The sequence below is a fragment of the Gopherus flavomarginatus genome, chromosome 6 (assembly GCF_025201925.1).
Source record: "Gopherus flavomarginatus isolate rGopFla2 chromosome 6, rGopFla2.mat.asm, whole genome shotgun sequence".
In the NCBI taxonomy this organism is placed as follows: Eukaryota; Metazoa; Chordata; order Testudines; family Testudinidae; genus Gopherus; species Gopherus flavomarginatus.
In genome coordinates this window covers 123,635,802-123,656,125 of record NC_066622.1, presented here as the reverse complement: position 1 = coordinate 123,656,125, position 20,324 = coordinate 123,635,802, and the positions used below count along the sequence as shown (strand labels likewise).

At 41.5% G+C, this 20,324-nt stretch overlaps 1 protein-coding gene across 1 annotated transcript; it reads right to left on the bottom strand.

Annotated features, from left to right (window-relative positions):
* Positions 1–327: 327 nt before the first annotated feature.
* SFXN4 (sideroflexin 4) lies at positions 328–18,259 on the bottom strand. Its single transcript, XM_050959052.1, has 14 exons — positions 17,978–18,259; positions 16,995–17,060; positions 13,450–13,524; positions 11,240–11,266; positions 11,093–11,147; positions 10,280–10,305; positions 8,913–8,966; positions 8,762–8,827; positions 8,575–8,655; positions 7,376–7,463; positions 5,715–5,830; positions 4,893–4,978; positions 2,876–2,993; positions 328–780 (listed from the first exon to the last, which is right to left on the bottom strand). The coding sequence occupies exons 1-14, from the start codon at positions 18,014–18,016 to the stop codon at positions 703–705; spliced, it is 975 nt and encodes a 324-aa protein (XP_050815009.1). The 5' UTR covers positions 18,017–18,259; the 3' UTR covers positions 328–702.
* Between the last annotated feature and the right edge of the window lie 2,065 nt (positions 18,260–20,324).

Sequence of the window (20,324 nt, the reverse complement as noted above, 5' to 3'; positions counted from 1 at the left end):
CACCTTATAGATTAACAGACATTTTGGAGCATGAGCTTTCGTGGGTGAATACCTGCATCTGACGAAGTGGGTATTCACCCACGAAAGCTCATGCTCCAAAACGTCTGTTAGTCTCTAAGGTGCCACAGGACTCTCTGCTGCTTTTACAGATCCAGACTAACACAGCTATCCCTCTGATAATTGCTACCTCAGTCACTAATAAGTGTGAAGCAGCATTAAAGGCTTTGTAAGCAGGGAAAATACCTTCCTTCCCCCAACTGAAGTCATCTTCCCTGTGTTGTATTTCAAAGGAGGGAACAATGGGAAAATAAAGCCTTTTAAGTAATATGTAGTTATAGGTTTTAATAAGTAGGAAATCAACCACATTGCCTTGGGAGAAAGTACAGAATGCTGGATGTTTCTGATGGGTACAGTTATACAGTATTTTTCTCTTTCTAGAGTTAATCACATGTAAAGTATAGGCATTATTAAGCTATTTTCACACACAGGATTGTATGGGGGGATCTTGCATATGGTTTAGATTAGTCTGTCCATTTAAAAATGTACTGATCCAATCCCAGTCTAAAGCATTCCCCCCCACCCCATGACTTCACTATTCAAAAATACCCTAGACACATTGACACACTAATTTAGGTTTGAAGCCTTGTATGGACGTACAAATTCAGTTTGATCAAAAGCATACTTAAAAGTTAAAGCCATTTCCTAAACTCCCCTGTTGTAAAAAAGCTCAGTTTCTTCTGTGGATGACAAAATCTCTTTTTCAAGATCATCTCGTTTTATCTGAAATATAAACAAAAGGATTAGACTTATGTCACTAGTGTTACTTTGGGTCTTAACACATAGAAGTCAAAGCTTTATCTACACCAAACTTTACATAACTTAAAACATGTAATAAAGTGTAATTAAAAACAAGACTGAATGAGGTGTAGTTTTTGGCTGCTATTTTTTTTAGTTATCTTCTCCACATTTAAAGAAATGCATTATCTAGACCAGGGGTGGGCAAACTATGGCCCGTGGGCTGAATCCAGCCCCTCAGGGCTTTGGATCCGGCCCACGAGATTGCCACTCCTGTGGCACCACATGCCCCACGCCACTCCAGGAAGCAACTGGCACCACGTCCCTGCAACCCGTAGGGGAGCAGGGGCAGAGAGCATCGCGTGCTGCCCTTGCCTGTGGGTACCTCCCCCGAAGCTCCCATTGGCTGGAAACAGGGAAGCGCAGCCAATGGGAGTTTCGGGGGAGGTAGCCACAGGCAAGGGCAGTGCGCAAAGCTCTCTGCTCCCCCCACCCCCTAGGGGCCGCAGGAATGTGGTGCGGTGCCAGCCGCTTCCTGGAGCAGCACAGGGACAGGGTCAGAACAGGCAGGCAGGGAGCTTGCCCTGGCCCTGATGCACGCTGCTGCCACCCTGGAGCCACTCCAGGTAAGCAGCGCCGGGCCGGAGCCCAAACCCCTCCTGCACCCTCAGCTACCTGAGTCCCCTGCGTGCACCCAAACTCCCTAACACATCCCGCACTCCTCCTGCACCCCAACTCCCTGCCCTGAGCCCTCTGCCTGCACCCCAACTTCAACATACCCTGAACCCCAAGTCCCTGCCCTGAGCCCTCTGCCTGCACCCCAACTCCCTGACACACCCCACACCCCCATGCACCCCAACCCCCTGCCGAGCCCCCTTGCGCACCCTGCTCCTTCTCTGCCCCAACCCCTTGCCCTGAGCCCCTTCCTGCACACCGCACCCCCTCTCACACCCCACACTCTCTCCTGCACCCCAACCCCCTGCTCCAGCCCTACATTCATGGCCCTGTAAGCAATTTCCCCATCCAGATATGGTCCTCGGGCCAAAAAGTTTGCCCACCCCTGATCTAGACCACAGTATAATCTCCAACTTTGAGTATTAGGCAGTTGCCATTTGATATACTTTGGGTGGCTCTTACACTACTATAAGTGAAAACTTCCTCTGTGTGGTGAGCAAATCATAAAGAGGTAAAAGGAACAAGCCACTTGTACTTTCATCACATGACTTCACAAATTCCATCAACTCTAGTCTATCTATGTCACTGTAAAAGATGTAACAGGGTACACTAGACCTTTAACATTAGTAAGGGACTCTTCCTGGATCTGTATCACCCCATGTTAGGGTTTTCTGGAAGCGTTCCTCAAATAGGGTTGTGGAGGGAGAGAAAATGATCTTGGAAGGAATCCCAGACTACTCTCTTTCTTTAGGGCTTAAGGCTGGAGTTCCAAGGTACTCGACTGAAATCCACCTGCTGGACGTCTAGTTTCCAAGGTTGCTGGGACTAGTTAAGAGTCTGGGAAGGCATGCTGGGAGGAGAGTGAGGTACTGATTTAAACATCTCCCTTTGTTTGGTACAGGGGAAACTCAGGGAGTTCTAAGGAAGAGAATGTAACCCACCCTTTGTTTTGCTTGTTTGATATACCGGCGTTCAGTTTGAGGAAAAAAGGACTCATGATACGTAAAACCTCTCAAGAAGACCCTTGCCAACTCCAGGACTGGAAAAACCAAAACTCCCCTCCTAGGTTTTTTTCCCCCAATCACAGAGAACTCCAGGAGTGCAGCTTCATTGTTTGCTTTAGCTTACCATGGTGCACTGAGACGATTAATTTGAATGAGGTACATATGGTAACTACTCTCAACACAAATTAATTGTATACTGAGTCTGTGCCCCATGGAATCTCACAAGCAGCATCACAATTTAAAACCACTGATGCACTTTTAGTAATTTTAATCCTGCTGATTATTGCTATCTCATCTTAAAAGTGTTGGCAGTAGACACATGGCAGATGTTCCACATAGCAATCAATCCTAAAAAGTTGTCTAGAGAACAGGAAGAACACAGTTTGGATAAAATGACATACCTCTCCCAACTGCGGGAATACACTGAATGAAACCGGTAGCAACGCACCCAATGTTGAAACAGTCATAAGCACTCTCAGTGGGGTCAAAGCATGTGGATTTCTGAGTAAAAAGTTTGTGCTGTCAAAAGAGTTGGGAAGATAAATTATTGTTCAAGGCAGACCTGACATGCTTAGCTGTCAAACCGGAATTGCTAGTGAAACAAAGGACGTTAAATACTATTTTACAGGGGAAAATTAAAGCTATCGTGCTGTAATAAATGAAATAATTTTACATTTCTTGCTGGTGTTTTCTTTATAACTTAGGTTCTTGCTATTCCCTTGCTCCCTACCCATGTGCGTGGTCTTCTTTACTATTATTTTGAGCCCAGATCCTGCATTATTGTCCACATATGGATGACAATGCAGGATTGGGACATAAGCAACAACAGTTAAAGCGAAAACAGAAGGTACCATTATGGGTTTGAAATGCCTCAGTTCTTTAATTCAAATTTTTTTTTGGATCATTTTGTCTGTTGCTGTTCTGTTTAGCCAGTTCTTGGAAGCATGATACTTTCACATTGTGCACAGTTATTAAACAGCAGGATGTTTTTATTAATTATGTTACATTAGCATGTAGGAACCCCACCCAAGGACCCTTCTGGTATAGCTTCTCGGTTCACTTAAATTCTTTCCTTGGCATAGTCTATACTGTAAGCCTACCTTGTAGCAATACAAATAAAACTTAAGCAGAAAAATAGAAGCAAGCAATGAAGTCAGAATAGTCAATAAGGATTCTAATGGCCTCTCCACTGTGACTGAAAGCACATAGGTATTCACACCCTACTGTAATAATCTTTGTACAAAAATGTGTCTTGTGAGGTATCATTTGAAAACTAACAACTTACTGGTCATTAATATCATGGTTAAATGTAAGTAGCAACATTATATGTAAAATTATGAGATCTCCCTGTATAATGTCTTTAGAACATTGTCAAAACCACACAGCCCCGCTCAGGAAGAAGTATCTTGGACGAAGAAATGTGTGTTTACCTCAATTTACATATAAGTAGTAAACAGGGTCCTTGAGACAGGAGAGAGAGGAGATGGAAACAGACAAACCAAATTTGCATTTCAGCAACCACAGGTGAGAAGAAAGAACACAGAGCCTCTCTCACCACCAGACTCTATGTTGGCTTCTTTACTTTTTGAATAAACTTTGCTTTGAGGGGCAACCCTCAGAAGAATCCACTTCAAAGGTTAACTGGAGTATAAAAGAAAGAGGTGGAAAACCCCAAGGGATCTCTACTCTTTTCACCTAAGAAGACAAAGGAACCATCCCTTGGACTTTGGTGACGGGGAGGGGGAAAGGAGAGCCTGACCTGATAATTTGGTCAGCCATATTGCTGGGAACACGTGGTAAGGATTTTACCTTGAGCCAAGTCTAGCTTGTCAAGTTTTAGCTACCAGAAAGCATTTTATCTTTATTTCTCTTGTAACCATTTCTGACTTTAATACCGTATACTTGAAATCACTTAAAATTCTATTTCCTTTTGTTAATAAAACTATTTTATTATTAATCTAAACCAATCCAGTGTTGTGTTTAAACTGATCTGTTTGGTGACTCCAGTTAAAGCAGCAAACTGTTGAATATTGACCCTTTACAGAGGCAACGGACCTTTAATATCTGAACTATACATGAAAGGGCTGGACAGTACAGAACACATGTTTGGGAGAAAATCTGGGACTGGGAGTTTGCTGGGGTCACGCTGCAAATAGTAACCAAGGCTGGTGGAAGCCAGACCGTGAATAGTGTGTTGCTGACAGGCTACTGGGGTCAGAACTGTTAGACCAGCGCTACAGCTATAGACAGACTTCTGTGACCTGTAGCCTGGATGTGAGTGCCCCAGGTTGGGAGCTGCATCAGCAAAGCATTGTGACGCACCCCAGGTTGCAGGGCAGGCGGTGACACAACCTCTCACTGGTCTGCGCTGCACCCCAGAACTTAACAGCCACACACCCCAGTAGTAGAACCTCTTACCGTTGCACGAAGTTGAGAAGAGAATCCGGAATAATTACTCCTGCCCCAAACAAGGCTGCTCTTGATAAAGCTGTGTCTTGTACTGCCTAAGAAAAATGTGATTCAAGTTAGAGCTACCTGATGCTCATACAGCTTTGCTTTTAGTCTGGTAACTTATTATTTGTATTACCATAGCTAGTCCCCCCATTTTCTTAGGTGCTATACCACACTAGGATTTTGTGCAACAGTTAAGTGAAGGTTCAAAATTTTTTGTAGGATTTCTTTCTAAAATGGAAACTAAACTCTTTCAAGTGGTGAGAATACCAGTTGTGGATTCTGTCTTATCTCAAAAAGAGGAGGGTCTCACTGATGCATTATACAGCTCATCTGACATGGAAATTATTTTAAACTAGTTCAGCCTTACAAAAGTAGCCTTTTAAAGGTACTGAGCTTCATCTGCTCTCATTGACTCAAAGTGACCCATTTCCCCCTGCATCCTCAACCCACAAGCAGCCTTCTCTCTTCTTTTGTGGTGGTTTGCACCACTAGGGTTAGAAGGAAGGAAGAAATGCCTGTGCTTGTGTGCCACTGAGGCTGGCCATTGCACCAGATGCATTGGGATCAAGGGGGGCCTCTATCCCTTGTAAATCTGCACAAAGCCATGGCCCAACCTGGTTTAAAGGAATTTGTCCAAGTCCATAGATCAAACTGGTGGATAAGCTTAGATTAAAACACAGAAGTTCCTGGCTACAGTACAGTTAATTCACTCTGTTCTCAATATTAAGTCCAGCTTTTTGTTGGGAGGGAAAACAAACCAGCATGAACATATCTTGATTTGCCTACCTTATTCCCAGCTTTTTGTGACACTCCTATGACCTTGCCATTCTTGTCCATAACTTCGATTCCATTCTCACGCTCAGTTCCTCGGACAATCATCACAGTAAATGCACTCAGGTAGACTGTAAAAGTAAAAAGGTTTTTGGCTTGTTTGTTTGTTTTTTAAAGTTGTTTTGCCCCAATTAGATTTTACCAATTCATTATTAGGACATTTATAATTAATGCACATTTTAAAATTCCAGTGATATTCTGAGATGAACTCCGCAAGTCATACTTGATAGGAATTGAACCTAGGTATCCCAAGTCTCAGTCCGCTGCCCTCGGCACTAAGCTGCACACTGCTCAGTGATAAGATCCACAGAACTCAATTATGTACTTCGCTTCCCAGCCGCATACCTCAAATAATGTTCCTCGATGCTTTAATTCAGAGCAACCCCATTCAGCTGGTACACAACAAGAATATTTCATTTCCCTTCTGGACTTAGCCGTCCATTGTCTTAAAATATCCAGTGTAGTGTCAATCACCGAAAAAAGTTTTCTGATCTTAGGCTAATGACACAAGGGGATACAGAATATGAGGAGTTGAGAGTCCAATGGGTTTCCTGCCTCGGCTGTCATAATAAAACTCTTACCAAAAATAAGCTCTCTACTCTGAAGGTGACTGAAGAACTGTGAACAGCAGCATGGGCCAAATGTACCAGGGAAGTGCTAGGGAGTTAGCCCCTTTTGAAATGTTAGGTTTATCTTTTCATTAACTTTTTGAAGAGCTGTTCAATAAAGTTGTCAGCACAATTTGTTTCAAACACTAAGATCAAAAGTCACCAATTACCTTCAACATTCCTATCATTAAGTAAGTTTTCAGATGAGGAGACACAGGTCTAAGTGACCAGTCCAAGGGAGGAGAGTCAATGTCAGCACTTGACGTAGAACTCAGGAGATCCAGACTCTCGGTATTTTCATTTCTATTCCATCAAAAGTGGGTTTCTAAGCAGATCCGAAGAACATGTTTGGGAAGCCACATGCCCTGTTACATTCCATGTAACAGACAGGATGACATTTATTGTACCTTATAAATTTCAGTTTAAAAATGTTGCCACTTCCTTTTAATAGCGGTGGGAAACAAAATGCCAGTAATGAACGCAACTTTCAGCCATTAAATTACAGGCCAAGTTCATCCCTGGTGAAATTTCACCGACCTCAATGGAGTTACACCAGTGACAAATTTAGCCTGATAGCCTTACAAAGTTGACAAGAACCTGCTGTAACGAGTCTCACTTTTTCCACAACAGTGGCTACAGAGATAATGTCTTCACTGACACAGAGGTCGCACATTGGAGAAAAATGGTGACATATCCATGCACAGGAATTTATTTCCTCAAGAGATATGGTTGCATGTCCTGTATATGGAAGTAAGGAGAATGCCCTAGGATTTTATGATAGTTCATAGCACTGACCTTTAAACAGAGAATGCAAAATAGCCGGATATAACTTTCATGCAGAAAATAAAGTACCCAGTGAAGGCAGCAGGTGAAGACTAAGGGTTATATCCTGGTTTGGTTCTATGTAAAGATATAGACATTCTAAAGGCAGATTGACGGTAGCACATGGGCTGTAACAGATACAAGAACAAATTCACAGCTATTTGTTTTCAATTTACTTTTACTCACCAAGAAGTGGAATGGGTAAAATCTTTCTGAAGAACACATGCAAAGGACCACTCAGTCTATTCTGTGACACGATAAAGTGAGGAACTGCCTAAGAAATTTGGAAGAAACACATCTTCTGTTAATAATTAAACCAATAATGAAATTTGGGCCACAGACTGGAAAAAGAAAACAACTTGTGACTTTGTATTTCAAATGTTTTTGATAAAACTAGGCTGTTAAAAAAAGAAATCTGGTTTAACAATTTAAAGGAGAAGAAATTTTCTCTAATAACTGGGTTTTTTTGTGATTACACGTTTTACAGAAAAAAGGGAAAATGAAATCTTTATCAAAGAAAAATGGTATTTAATAATTACATTCTGAACAGTAGTCTGTACTACTCAGTATCAGCACATGTGCTATAAAAATGTTAACTGTGAAATTAACAGATACTAAAAGAGCTTATGAGTGGGAATAAAAATACATGATCAATCTGTCTAGATATTTACGAAGCACCCAAGCACTATGAGTATCTAGGTGTAGAAAATGAACTAAAAACCATTTAAGTTTTCTTAGCAATACATATCACCATGCAAACATGAAGTTTTGCCCATTATAGTGTAATTCAATAAATCTTAGATATACTTGTTGTGTTCTTGAATTTAGTGGTGATTGAACTAGAGTCTGAAATCCTCATAAATCTAAAACCTTGAATCTGATGATAGACTGAGGCCAAAACTCCGAAACTGAACATTCTCAAAGTTCATAGCTTCAAATCCAAAACTTTATCATGGCTTGGGGCATTTAAATTTAGTCAGTTATAAAGGAAAGTGTGAGCTAAAAACTTGGATCTAGAACCTAACTAGCAATAATTCACCATGACCTGCTAAATTAGTTTGTTTTTTGTAGAACCAATGTTCATTCTGTGGTTTCTTCTCTATTTTCTAGACTAACAGAGATAGAGAATGATACAAACAGAATATTGGCAGGAAAAAGCCACTAAATTTTAATCTCAGAGGAAGATGGGTAAATAGCACATTTCTGATCAAGAGCAACAGAGGTTGCAATCTTCTATACCCAACAGGACTGGGAGGAGACTAGCAAGGGTGACTTTGGGCTCTGGAAGAACTGACTTGGAGGTACCAGGCCTTGTGACAATCCCATTATCAATCCCCCACGCCAGAGTATCAGAAAGTAATTATTGAGATAATGCAAATACGTACTCCCATAAATGCTGCATAAGAGACGGCACCTGTACACACAAGGAGTTCCTTTTGTGGTAGCTTTTGTGGAAATGCAGTTTCCTAAAAGTCAGAACACACACAGTACATAAGTTCAATTTCATTGGCTCATGTTCAAAGTGGTATCATGCAACTAAAAAATAATAATCATTTTAAAAAACCCACATACTTCAGCTTTAGCTGTAGCGTTTCCATTAGCTATGGTGAATCCAGCAGTGTAAGCATGAAATAGGAACTGCAGAAAAGGAGAATGTAAACAACAGTGTATTTTTGGATCTTGGGTAACAGGCTTATAACTGTAGAATGAAAATGGTTGTTACCTGCCAAATAAATGCTTGCTTTGCTCCTCTGTGCGGTAGTAAACTAGCAAAAAACTAAAAGGAAAACACCAAGGGAAAGTTAGTCTCAATGAATCCAGGGACCTATGGACAGCAGTGGCTGATTTAAGTATGAAGGAGACTGATTTATTATTAATTATTATTTACAATAGCAGCAAAGGCCTCAGAAAAGACAGGGGCTTATTAGGGGAGCTGCTGTGCAAAGACACCAGTAGTTTCTTGCTGTGGACCCCTCATTTGCTCTTAGTGGCCCAACAAGCCATATATCCCTTCCATATCTCGATGCATATATACTTTCCCATTTAATAGAAAAGAGAAATACAGTCATTCAAACAGTGGGTATGAGACTAGTTGGGTGATACACTCTCACACCAAGAATAACAGACACCTTCACAGCTGTGGGATACAAAGAGAAACAAATGAAGTCAGATCACAGAAATATTAGAAACAAGAAAGAACAGGAGCCAGGTACTGAGTCTTCGTTGGAGGGTACAGATGCTAAGCCTAGTTTGGTCCCAGGCCTGATCCTTAAGGATTTACTTTCCAGCTGCTACACGTTGAGATTTATGGACCAAATTCAGCTGTAGCATAAGTGGCGCAACTGTAACCACAGGGATCAGTGTGCATTACTTGTCCCTGATCCACAGGCTACGGGTCTGTGACTGTCACAGCTCTCAGCTACAGAGCTTGACTCTTTGGCTCAAGCAGACAGGAGTCATGTTTTTAATTCTGGAGATCCATAGTTCAATCCATGATGTTGACCAAGATGTAGCAGTTATCAAATGAGTGTAGTCCAAATCCATGGAGAGAGATATGCAACACACACTTGATTTAATACATAACTCTTGTCAATGAGGAGCGGCACTTGCTTATGCCCAGGTTTAATCTAGCCCTATCTACTAAAGCTCCCCAAATTGTGACATATATACCAAGTACGTACACTTTGGGGCATTATTACAAGAATTATTTTCCACTCATGTGTATTTTCACTGGCACCCTGCAATTTATTTACAAGTAGATAATATTCCGGTTTCAAGCAGCAGAGTATGAGGCTTTCTGTCTCTCTCTAAATCCAATTCTGGGTAAATATAGGAAAGTCAGGCTTTGTTCTAACTGGCTCATGAATTTCGACAGATGACATTTGAATGATTGACTTTCACGTATGAACAACGTTCTTGACTGTTTGGAAAGCAAAGCGGCCAGTAGTTTGGTGTGTCTCGATTTCTGGGTATCCAACTCGACAACTGGCACCCAAAAATTGAGATGCCTAAAATGACTCACCACTTCTGAAAATGTAGATAATTATAAATACACACATAGACCCATTGCAATCTTCCATCATTACTCACCAGTGGGGTGGCTAAAAGCAGGAAAGCTAAAAGAAGAAACAACATTTTTTAGTAAATCAACTTGTGGTCTAGGTAGTTGGCTTGGGGATGAGGGGAGAGGAAACACGTATGACTAGTCCAAAAGAAAGCACTAGGGTTTGACCTTTGTCTCTCATTCTCCAACCAGGAGGAAGAAGCATCGCCAAGATACTGCTCTCATAAAATGCAACAGTCCACATCAACAGTGCTAATGGGAAGCTACGTAACAGAGCTCCATAGGGAATTCATTTCACCCCTCCCAAAAGCCAGCTGTGGTGACAAGGTTTGCACAAGAAAAGTGAGAGGTTACATTAGATAATAAATAAATGGCCTTCATGAAAGTACATCTGTGTCTCACTCAGACTCTGTGCAATCCTGGCTTAACATTTCCTGACCTCAACCAGATTCTACCCACAAGATGGACTCCAACCAGTCTGGAGCAAAGCAGGTTGTGTCAGACCACAGCTGTGCGGATTAAGGGAAAACCCAGTGCACTATAATATACATTAAAAGATTCGGGTACTGTTCATATGGTGCCAAACACGAGTGACTGGTCTGTATATTTCCCACTACAGAGTCAGAGTGCAGTCACTGCTCAGAGCAGATGAACTAGGTGAAAGGTGTATACAAATGAATTTTCTTTAAAGGATTACGGGAATAGTCTTCAACTGAGGTAACTATAACCAACATGAATAACAGTGGCCTCATTTTTCTGTAACTAGAAGGGCCCTCAAGAGTTTCAGTCATTGGAAACCTGTCAAAAACGTGCAGCAAGCTTCTATTACAGCAACTGACCTGGTGGTCTAAACACAAGGGGAATTATCTCGCCAGTGACAGGGTGCACAGAGGACTTAAAGAAAAAGAAAAGAAAGTTAGCACATCTCTCTCTCCACCTAAATGAAAAATATGAGAAGCAAATTCCAACATCTTTTATAAACTCACCAGACTTAGCTTCCAAGCTTCATTTACCTAGCGTGATTTGAAAGTAAGATTAGTAGTGGTACTTCAGAAGAGGTTTAATGGCTAAAATCTTATTTTAACTTTGTTTATTCTATATAATCTTTCTGTAATGATAACTGACATTTATACATACCATGTCTCACACACATCTGTTTGATTATATTCTCCCTAAAATTCCCCCATAGTTTCTACTGAATACAATATTTTATTTGTTTTCTGTCCTGTTGCATATTGTTGTCTAACAGCATTAGAACATACAAAACCATCAGGTCAGAAAGCGAGTAAAAATACAGCTGAAATAGCAACAGAATTTTAGGATAGAATGCAACCAGCTCTTAATTTGGCATGAAGTCTAAACACATCAGCTCTTCCAAAAAAGGGCCAGGAAAATCTTAATAATTACAAGTCTTAATAATTACAAATTACATCTCATCCCAAAGACAGCACCTCTAGCAACACAGCGCTATCTAACACCAGGCTGGGACATGTGATTCAGTGATGAACCAAAGAATCCCACTTAATGAATCACCAGTTCAGTAGTACACCTCTACCTCAATATAACGCTGTTCTCAGGAGCCAAAAAATTTTACCGTGTTATAGGTGAAACCGCGTTATATCAAACTTGCTTTGATCCACCAGAGTGCACAGCCCCGCCCCCCAGAGCGCTGCTTTACCGCGCTATATCCGAATTCGTGTTATATCAGGTCGTGTTATATTGAGGTAGAGATGTACTTCCTGCAGAAAGATTCTCTGTGGAGGTTTTCCATCCAAGTATTGACCAAGCCTGCCACTCTTTAGTTTATGAGAACTGATGGACAGACCAAGCTGGAATAGTGGCAGTTCATCTGCTGCCCATGTGACGATGAAGCATTGACGATTTAAAATAAATGTAATAAAAGATTTTGCATAGTTCACATCAGACAGGAATTTACAGACTCTATGTCTGAGCTGTGGGAGAGAGCAGAAGTGTTAAGTTATCAAGAGGACTGATTCCTATGATTCTCCGGCAGTTTTTAAGAGAACTGATGCAATAAGATGCACAAATGAATGATACTTTCTTGGATGATGGAACTGGAGTCCAAAATTAAGGTTAGCAGCCACCCTAGGAATTCTTCTAGCAACTTATAAGAGACTGAAAATCTTGGAGGTAACACAGATTTTTTGAAGCTTTTTTTTGTGTGTGTATGCCCCGTATGTATCTCAGACTCTCTGAGCACCTGCCTTTTCTAATAGTCGTGACAGCTGTTTCATTCATGAAGTATGTAGCCTCTATTTTCCATAAGCAATACTATAAAGTACTCAAACGGACACACACTCAGGTACAACTCTTAAACAAATCATTTGGGTCCAGCAAATTAATTACAGTAGAACCTCAGAGTTATGAACACCTTGGGAATGGAGGTTGTTCACAACGCTGAAGTGTTCATGACTCTTAACAAAACGTTATAGTTTTACTTTCAAAAGTTTACAACTGAACCTTGACTTAATACAGCTTTGAAACTTCACTACGCAGAAGAAAAATGCTGCTTTTAACCATCTTAATTTAAATGAAACAAGCACAGAAACAGTTTCTTTACCTTGTCAAATCTTTTTTTTTAAACTTTCCTTTTTTTTAGTAGTTTACATTTAACACAATACTGTATTTGCTTTTTTTGAGGGGAGGGAGGGTGTCTCTGCCGCTGCTGTCTGACTGTGTACTTCTGGTTCCAAATGAGGTGTGTGGTTGACCAGTCAATCCATAACTCTAAGATTCTTCTGTAAGAGCAACTAGTAGCTGAAATCTGTGCGGTCAGGTATCAGTCATACAGTCATGCATGTAAGAACGCCAACAGTTGTTGAGAACTTAAACATTGGGTGCAACAGTTTGCAATTCCTGGCGCTGATTGAACCTGGTGATGTTCCGAACAAAAAGAGCTCTCAATCATGCTTGTAGCTGTTTCTAGCGCTTCACACCAACTCAAGCAATTTAGGCTTCAGAGTGACACACAAAGTAACATTCCTAAAATCTTCTTATATATAAACTGCTCCTAAGAAGTTATTTTAGAAGTCCAGCAAGAAGGACTCTCACTCAGGCAAAACCCTCAAGCTCCAAGAGCTAAATAAGGCTGCTAAAAGAAAAGTCAAATACTTCAGATGGGATATGTACAAACATATACATAACAACAGTTTATTAGAGGATATGTGTTAGATACCGTTTTGTCCAGTAAAGGCTCTTGAAGAGATTGAGAACTGGTTTGTAAGAGTAATCTGGATTTTTCTATTTCTTCCTAAAAAAACAAAACCAGAAATAAAGATCAGTCATTCTTTTCCAATACATTCCTCCCATCCCCACTCCTCCATTCAAAACTTCTGTTGTAACAGCCCTTCTGTGCTGGCCTGGTGCTGGTAAATACAAAATTAGACAGACCATCACGCTCATTTACACATACATGCTGATCTGAACTACACCAGTTCAGTGGCCTCAAGATTATGTGCACACACATATTTATGTCAACCCCTCCATCTATAGTGTTATCAGGTCCAGTGCGTTATTTTAGGTGGCAAACCTGCAAATACTTACACGTGTGCCTAAGTTTAAGCGTGTGAACAGTCCCACTGAAATCAATGGAACTACTTGGTTAAAATTATGCACGTGCATTTTTGCTGGCTTGAGTAACTTGCACACCAGATACATTGTTTTGTTTTCCCTCACAAGCAGCTGAATGTCTAATTTTAAATGAAAACATAATATAAATCAGTTAGCCAAGGAAAGACAAGTCACTATATCATCAGATCCTCCAGCATCTTAACTTTAATAAGTTTAAAATGAAGTACTGGACCTTACAGCTTTTCCTTACAGCTGAACTTTTAACTTAACATTAGAACAACATAAGAATGACAATACCAGGTCAGACCAATGGTCCATCTAGCCCAGTATCCTGTGTTCCAACTGTGGCCAATGTCAAGTGCTTCAAAGGGAATGAACAGAACAGGCAATCATCGCACGATTTATCCCCTGTCATCCACTTCCAGTTTCTAGCAAACACAGGCTAGGAACACTCAGAGCATGGGGTTGCATCCCTGACCATCATGGCTAATAATCATTAATGGATCTATTCTTCATGAACTTATTTAGCTCTTTTTTTTAACCCTGTTATAGTTTTGGCCGTGACCACATCCCCTGGCAATGAATTCCACACATTGACTATGCGTTGTGTGAAGAAGTACTTCCTTTTGTTTGTTTTAAACCTTTTGCCTATTAATTTCATTTGGTGACTCCTAGTTCTTTTGTTATGTGAAGGAGTAAATAACAATTGCTTATTCATTTTCTGCACACCAGTCGAGAATTTAATAGACATCTATCATATTCCCTCTTAATCATCTCTTTTCTAAGCTGAAAAGTCCCAGTCTTTTTAATCTGTCCTCATGCGGAAGCTATTCCAGTCCCCTAATCAATTTGGCTGTCCTTCGCTGTACCTTTTCCAATTCTATTCTATCTTTTTTGAGATGGAGTAACCAGATTTACATGCAGTATTCAAGATGTGAGTGTATCGTGGCTTTATACAGAGGCGTTATGATAATTTCTGTCTTATTATCTATTGCTCTCCTAATGATTCCTAACATTGTTAGCTTTTTTGATCGCCGCTGCACATTGAGTGGATGTTTTCAGAGAACTATCCATAATGACTCCAAGATCTCTTTCTTGAATGGTAATAGCTAATTTAGATCCCATCATTTTGTATGTATAGTTGTGATTATGTTTTCTAATGTGCATTACTTTGCATTTACCTACATTTAATTTCATCTACCATTTTGATGCCCAGTCACCCAGTTTTGTGAGATCCTTTTGTAAGTCGAAAGCAGACTGCAAAAAGTTAACTAGCTTGAATACTTTTGTATTGTCTGCAAATTTTGCCACCTCACTGTTTACCCCTTTTCCCAGCTCATTTATGAATATGTTGAACAGCATTAGTCCAAGTACTGATCACTGAGTGACACCACTATTTACTTCTCTCCATTCTGAAAACTGACCATTTTTGCTCCCCTTTGTTTCCTATCTTTTAACCAATTACTGATCCATGTGAGAACCTTTACTTCTTACCCCATGACTGCTTACTTTGCTAAAGAGCCGTTAGTGAGGGACCTTGTCAAAGGCTTTCTGAAAGTCCAAGTACACTATCCAATGAATCACCCTTGTCCACGTTTGTTGATCTCCTCAAAGAATTCTAATAGATTGGAGAGGCATGATTTCCCTTTAGAAAAGCCATGTTGACTCTTCCCCAACAAATCGTGTTCATCTATGTATCTGATAATTCTGTTCTTTACTATAGTTTCAAGCAATTTGCCTGGTCCTGAAGTTAGGCTTATTGGCCTGTGTTTGCCAGGATCACCTCTGCTGGGCCGGCTCCAGGCACCGGTGTTCCAAGCATGTGCTTGGGGTGGCACTTTTCAAGGGGTGGCATTACGGCCTTTTTGTTTGTTTGCTTTGGCAGTGCACTCCGGCTCCCCTTTTTAATTTATTTTTTATTTTATTTTATTTTTTTGCTTGGGGTGGCAAAAAACCTGGAGCCGGCCCTACACCTCTGGAGGCTTTTTTAAAAATTGGCATCACGTTAGCTATCCTCCAGTCATCTACTACAGAAGCTGATTTAAATTATAGGTTACATACTGCAGTTAATAGTTCTGCAATTTCACATTTGGAGTTCTTTCAGAATTCTTGAGTGAATACCATTTGGTCCTGCAGATCATTATTGTTTTGTTTTTTTTCCCCAAAAACCTCCTCTAATGAACACCTGAACCTGGGACAATTCCTGAGATTTGACACCTCAAAATAATGGCTCAGGTTTGGGAACTTTCCTTACACACTCTGCAGTGAAGACCGATGCAAAGAATTCCCTTAGTTTCTCTGCATTGGCCTTATCTTCCTCCAATGCTCCTTTAGCACCTTGACCATCCACTAGCCCTACTGATTGGGCCCTAAAAACCAACTAGGTAAGAATTCCCCCATTGCAGACATTGTGTAGGACAGCCATAGGGGGGTCTCTAAAGACCTCTTCACAAGCTTATCAGGGGCAGGGCTGCAGCAGGCAGCACTTCAGAGATTCCAGGCAGTGGAACAGCTCAAAGAGCAGGCAGGGGAGATTGCCCTAACTTAGACAGGCTGTAGTGGAAACGAACTGCAGAGATGCACCGAAGTTTAAAGTGCACCTTCTTGTACTGTTCCTGGCATGGGGCAGGGCTAGTATTCCTTCATTTTTGTGGCCTCTAAATTCAGGCCTCGTAAATTTCACAGAAACATGAACTGCCATATTATACTGCCAAAGTCTAAGTAGAGTCTAACAGATAATACTAAAGGCAGAATTTGTAGGAAGGGTACAACATAGTATATTTTTAATTGGAATTTTTCAGATTATATGGCTGCCATGCAAGACCCTGAACGTTAGTGCAGCTGCAACACTAAGGAGGGGATAGAAGCATGCTGGACAGCAAAGAAACTCCTAGTTTCCTACAATAACTGTTACGGGACATTGAAGATCTAACATGGACACCTTACTATGTAAGGGCTTATCGCAGTAAACCTTATGAAATGCATTTTATCTATGTTAGAGTAAGGAAGAGATGAGTCAACACTGTTGGGATTTGCTCCTGCGGATCCTTTGCGTCTAGTGCAGAACAGCCTGTGCTTACACTTGTCACTTCACATCACCCACACATTCAAATCATGTGCTGTAGTTTTATAAAGAGGTAAAGTACTTACGTTAGATTTCAGTAAGACTGTAGGGTCTAAAATATCTGTCCAGTGAAGAAATCTTTGGAAAAAAGACTAATAAAAATATACATTAAGAAAACTATACAAATATTTTGCAGTTCAGCTTAATTAACTCTTTTCTGTAGCTGGCAGAAAGAAAACAAGAATCTCTGTCTACTTCTTTGTTTCCTCAACTCCTGTTTAATTTCCACTACCAAGAGCAATCCCCTATTTTTCGTTATAATCTGATAGCCAGAATGACATTCAAAAGCTAAGCGCCACCTTTCCTTTTAGCCATAGGGAGCAAAACTTTTATCGTGAGCAAACTGGGGTTCCCTTTGAGCTCATAAAACTTGCAACAAAGCAAGACTGCTTGCTAAGGCCCTGGGGGTAAATGCACCATAACTTGGCAATGGTTATGCTCCTTCCCACTTCATTTGGGAAGCAGTGGATCCGGCATCTCTAGCAGTTCCACTGTGCGCCGTGGAGTGACATCACGGGTTAGGGGAGCTGTATAAACCAAAAAGGAGACAAAAGCCACCCACGAACCTCATAATCTAAAGCTAGGGAGACCAGATAGCAAGTGTGAAAAACCGGGACACTTTTTAATGGGGTACAACAGTTACATACATAAGACAAAGCCCCTAATATGTATGGGGAGGGCTGGTCACTCTAAAGCACAGCTGTAAAACCGGCTGGTTGCACAGGCAGATCAAGGTGCGCAGGGAAGGATGTGCACCCAGCCTTCCCCTGTCCTAGGGCGAGAGGGTATGTCTGGGGCGCCTGCGACCTTCAGCGGCGGAGGGAGCAGACCAGGGTCATCGCAGGGGAAAGTCTCCTTCCCGCAGAGCCACAGGGCGCATGGCTGACCCCGCACTCCCACCCCGCGCCCAGCCACAGGCTCTGGCATGACCCGACACGCTCAGTCTCCTGCTCCCGGAGACGCCCCTTCGCTGTGCTGCCCCCTGGAACCCTGCGGCCCCGCTCCATACTTTGCCCTCCGTGCTCCAGAACTGCAAGTTCACATCCATGAGGCTGAGCAGCAGCCGCGCCGCGCCGGAAAAGGTCCTGCCGGGGGGAGGCTCCGGCTGCTGCACACTCCCGGCAGCCGCTTTCCTTTCCCGGTTCCTGGCGAGCGCAGGCCGCTGAGATCTAGTCCCGCTGGGGGGTGGTCGCCGCCGCTCGGGCTCCTGAGCTGCCTTTCACCGCAGAAACACGGACAGAAATGGCCAGAACCGCTGAAACGAGGGAAAGCCGCCTCTCAAGGAGCTGCGCGGCCAGAGCTAGCCCCTTCCTCCAACCCCCCACTAGGTTAATTCTCTGTGCCCAGGGATACCCCCCACCCGCAATCTGCACAGACAGCGTGGGATTTTTAAAAGAACCATGGGGAGGTGGGCACCTCATTATTCTGAATTATAAAGGAATTTGGATGCATAGGTCTCCTAAACCCATTTGGGGAAGAAGAAAAAAAAAACCTGACTCTTGCACCATTTAATTAAAAAAAAAAAGGATCATTGCCCCTTTTACAAAAATAACAGAACACTCCCAAAACATAACCAACTGCCCTCCCCACTGCTTAGGAGATGACCCTTGCACTGACCCCCTGGGTACAATGATTCCTGATTAGGGAACCTAGTGATAACTGGCTCTATCTTATTTATTATTTGTACACAAATGCCTTCCAGAGTTTATTTTTAAATAGACAAAGTTGACAAACTTACAGTGAAATACCAGATTCAAGTCTGCTTGGTTTTTTACACTGAATTTATTTGCATTGTTCACATCTGCTGCCTTTTAGTTAAATTAGTCAGTTAAGGTTTAAATTTTGGATTAAACATATATTATAAGCGTCCTTTTGTGCTGTGAACCTCCCTGTCACGTGAGGGGCTGCCAGCACTCTTAATGCCAGCAATTTTAATCCTCTAGCTTCTGCTATGGATTAAAGGTTCACCACATTGGCCCAGGAATTGCTGAAATTACTTTTCAGTTTCTTCACTAATTTTGTGGTCTAATATTAATTGATTTTAGGGGGACAGCAGAATGTGGTGGAGAGAATAATGGACTAATTTAAAGAAAATCCCTTCCATAGAGGACATTTGTTTGTAACAAAACAACAACAACAAAGTTACTGCTCCTGTTATGGTATCTGTTCACACAGCTCTCAAGACCACTAGAAACAAGTGTCCACTATCCTAGAGCAGACAGTATTTCAGGGGGAGGGGGGGAGGGAATTAAGGGCTTGTCTACACTACCTGCCGGATTGGCAGACAGCAATTGATCCAGCCACATCTAGTATAGCCGCGATAAATCGACAGCTGAGCGCTCTCTCACTGACTCCGGTACTCCACCAGAACGAGACGCACAAGAGGAGTCAACAGGAGAGCGTCAGCTGTCAACTTACCAAAGTGAAGACACCAGGGTAAGTAGATCTAAGTACGTCGACTTCAGCTATGTTATTCACGTAGCTGAAGTTGCATATCTTAAATTGACCACGTGCTGTGGTGCAGACAAGCCCGAAGCAGTGATAGCCAAATTGGTGGTCATAAAAAAGCAGGGGAGAGAACACATATAGTATATGTAAGATGTAAAATATAATGAAGAACTAAGAATTATTTAGTATTTGCATTACAGTAGTGCCCAAAAGACCCAACACTATCAGAGCCCATTGCAGGTTTTGTAGAAAACATAGTAAGAAAGTCCTTGCACCAAAGGGTTTACAGTTGAACTAGATAAGACATAATTACTTCCAATTTACCTAGCAGTGAGACCCAGCTGTGACTCACCATATGCCTGTTCAGTTCTAGCAACTGAAAATACACCGAAGTAGAGATTTTTCCTATCTTGAAATGTTTAAATATCAAACAAGAAGCACTGATTTGAAGTCAAAGGGATTGCATACAATGCATAGAGGAAGCATGCGCAAGTCTTTGCAGGATCTTAAATTTTCACAAATATCTGGTTAATGCTACACTTATGAAAACCTAAACTAATATGAAATTTGACAGGATCAAAAAGATTCTTGGTAGGTATATAGAGCTAAGAGCTCAGTTACTCACTATCACTCTCTTCCAGTCAATGTGCCTAAATGAACACTCCACATGCTCTTGCATGATACAAGAGAAGCCTTTTTCATTAGTTAACTGTAGCATTTTGACAGATTAGTCAATTACAGTTTAGAGCAATATTCTCTTAGCAAAGAACTAGCTAGTCCAGCTATCCACTGCTCCAACTTGGGCTCTCTTACAGGTTTCCACCTTCATTCTTCCACATTATTTCTTCTGTACCCCTGGTGAAGAGACTCATTATGTTTATACAGGATTTTAAGGAGTTTTCACTAAT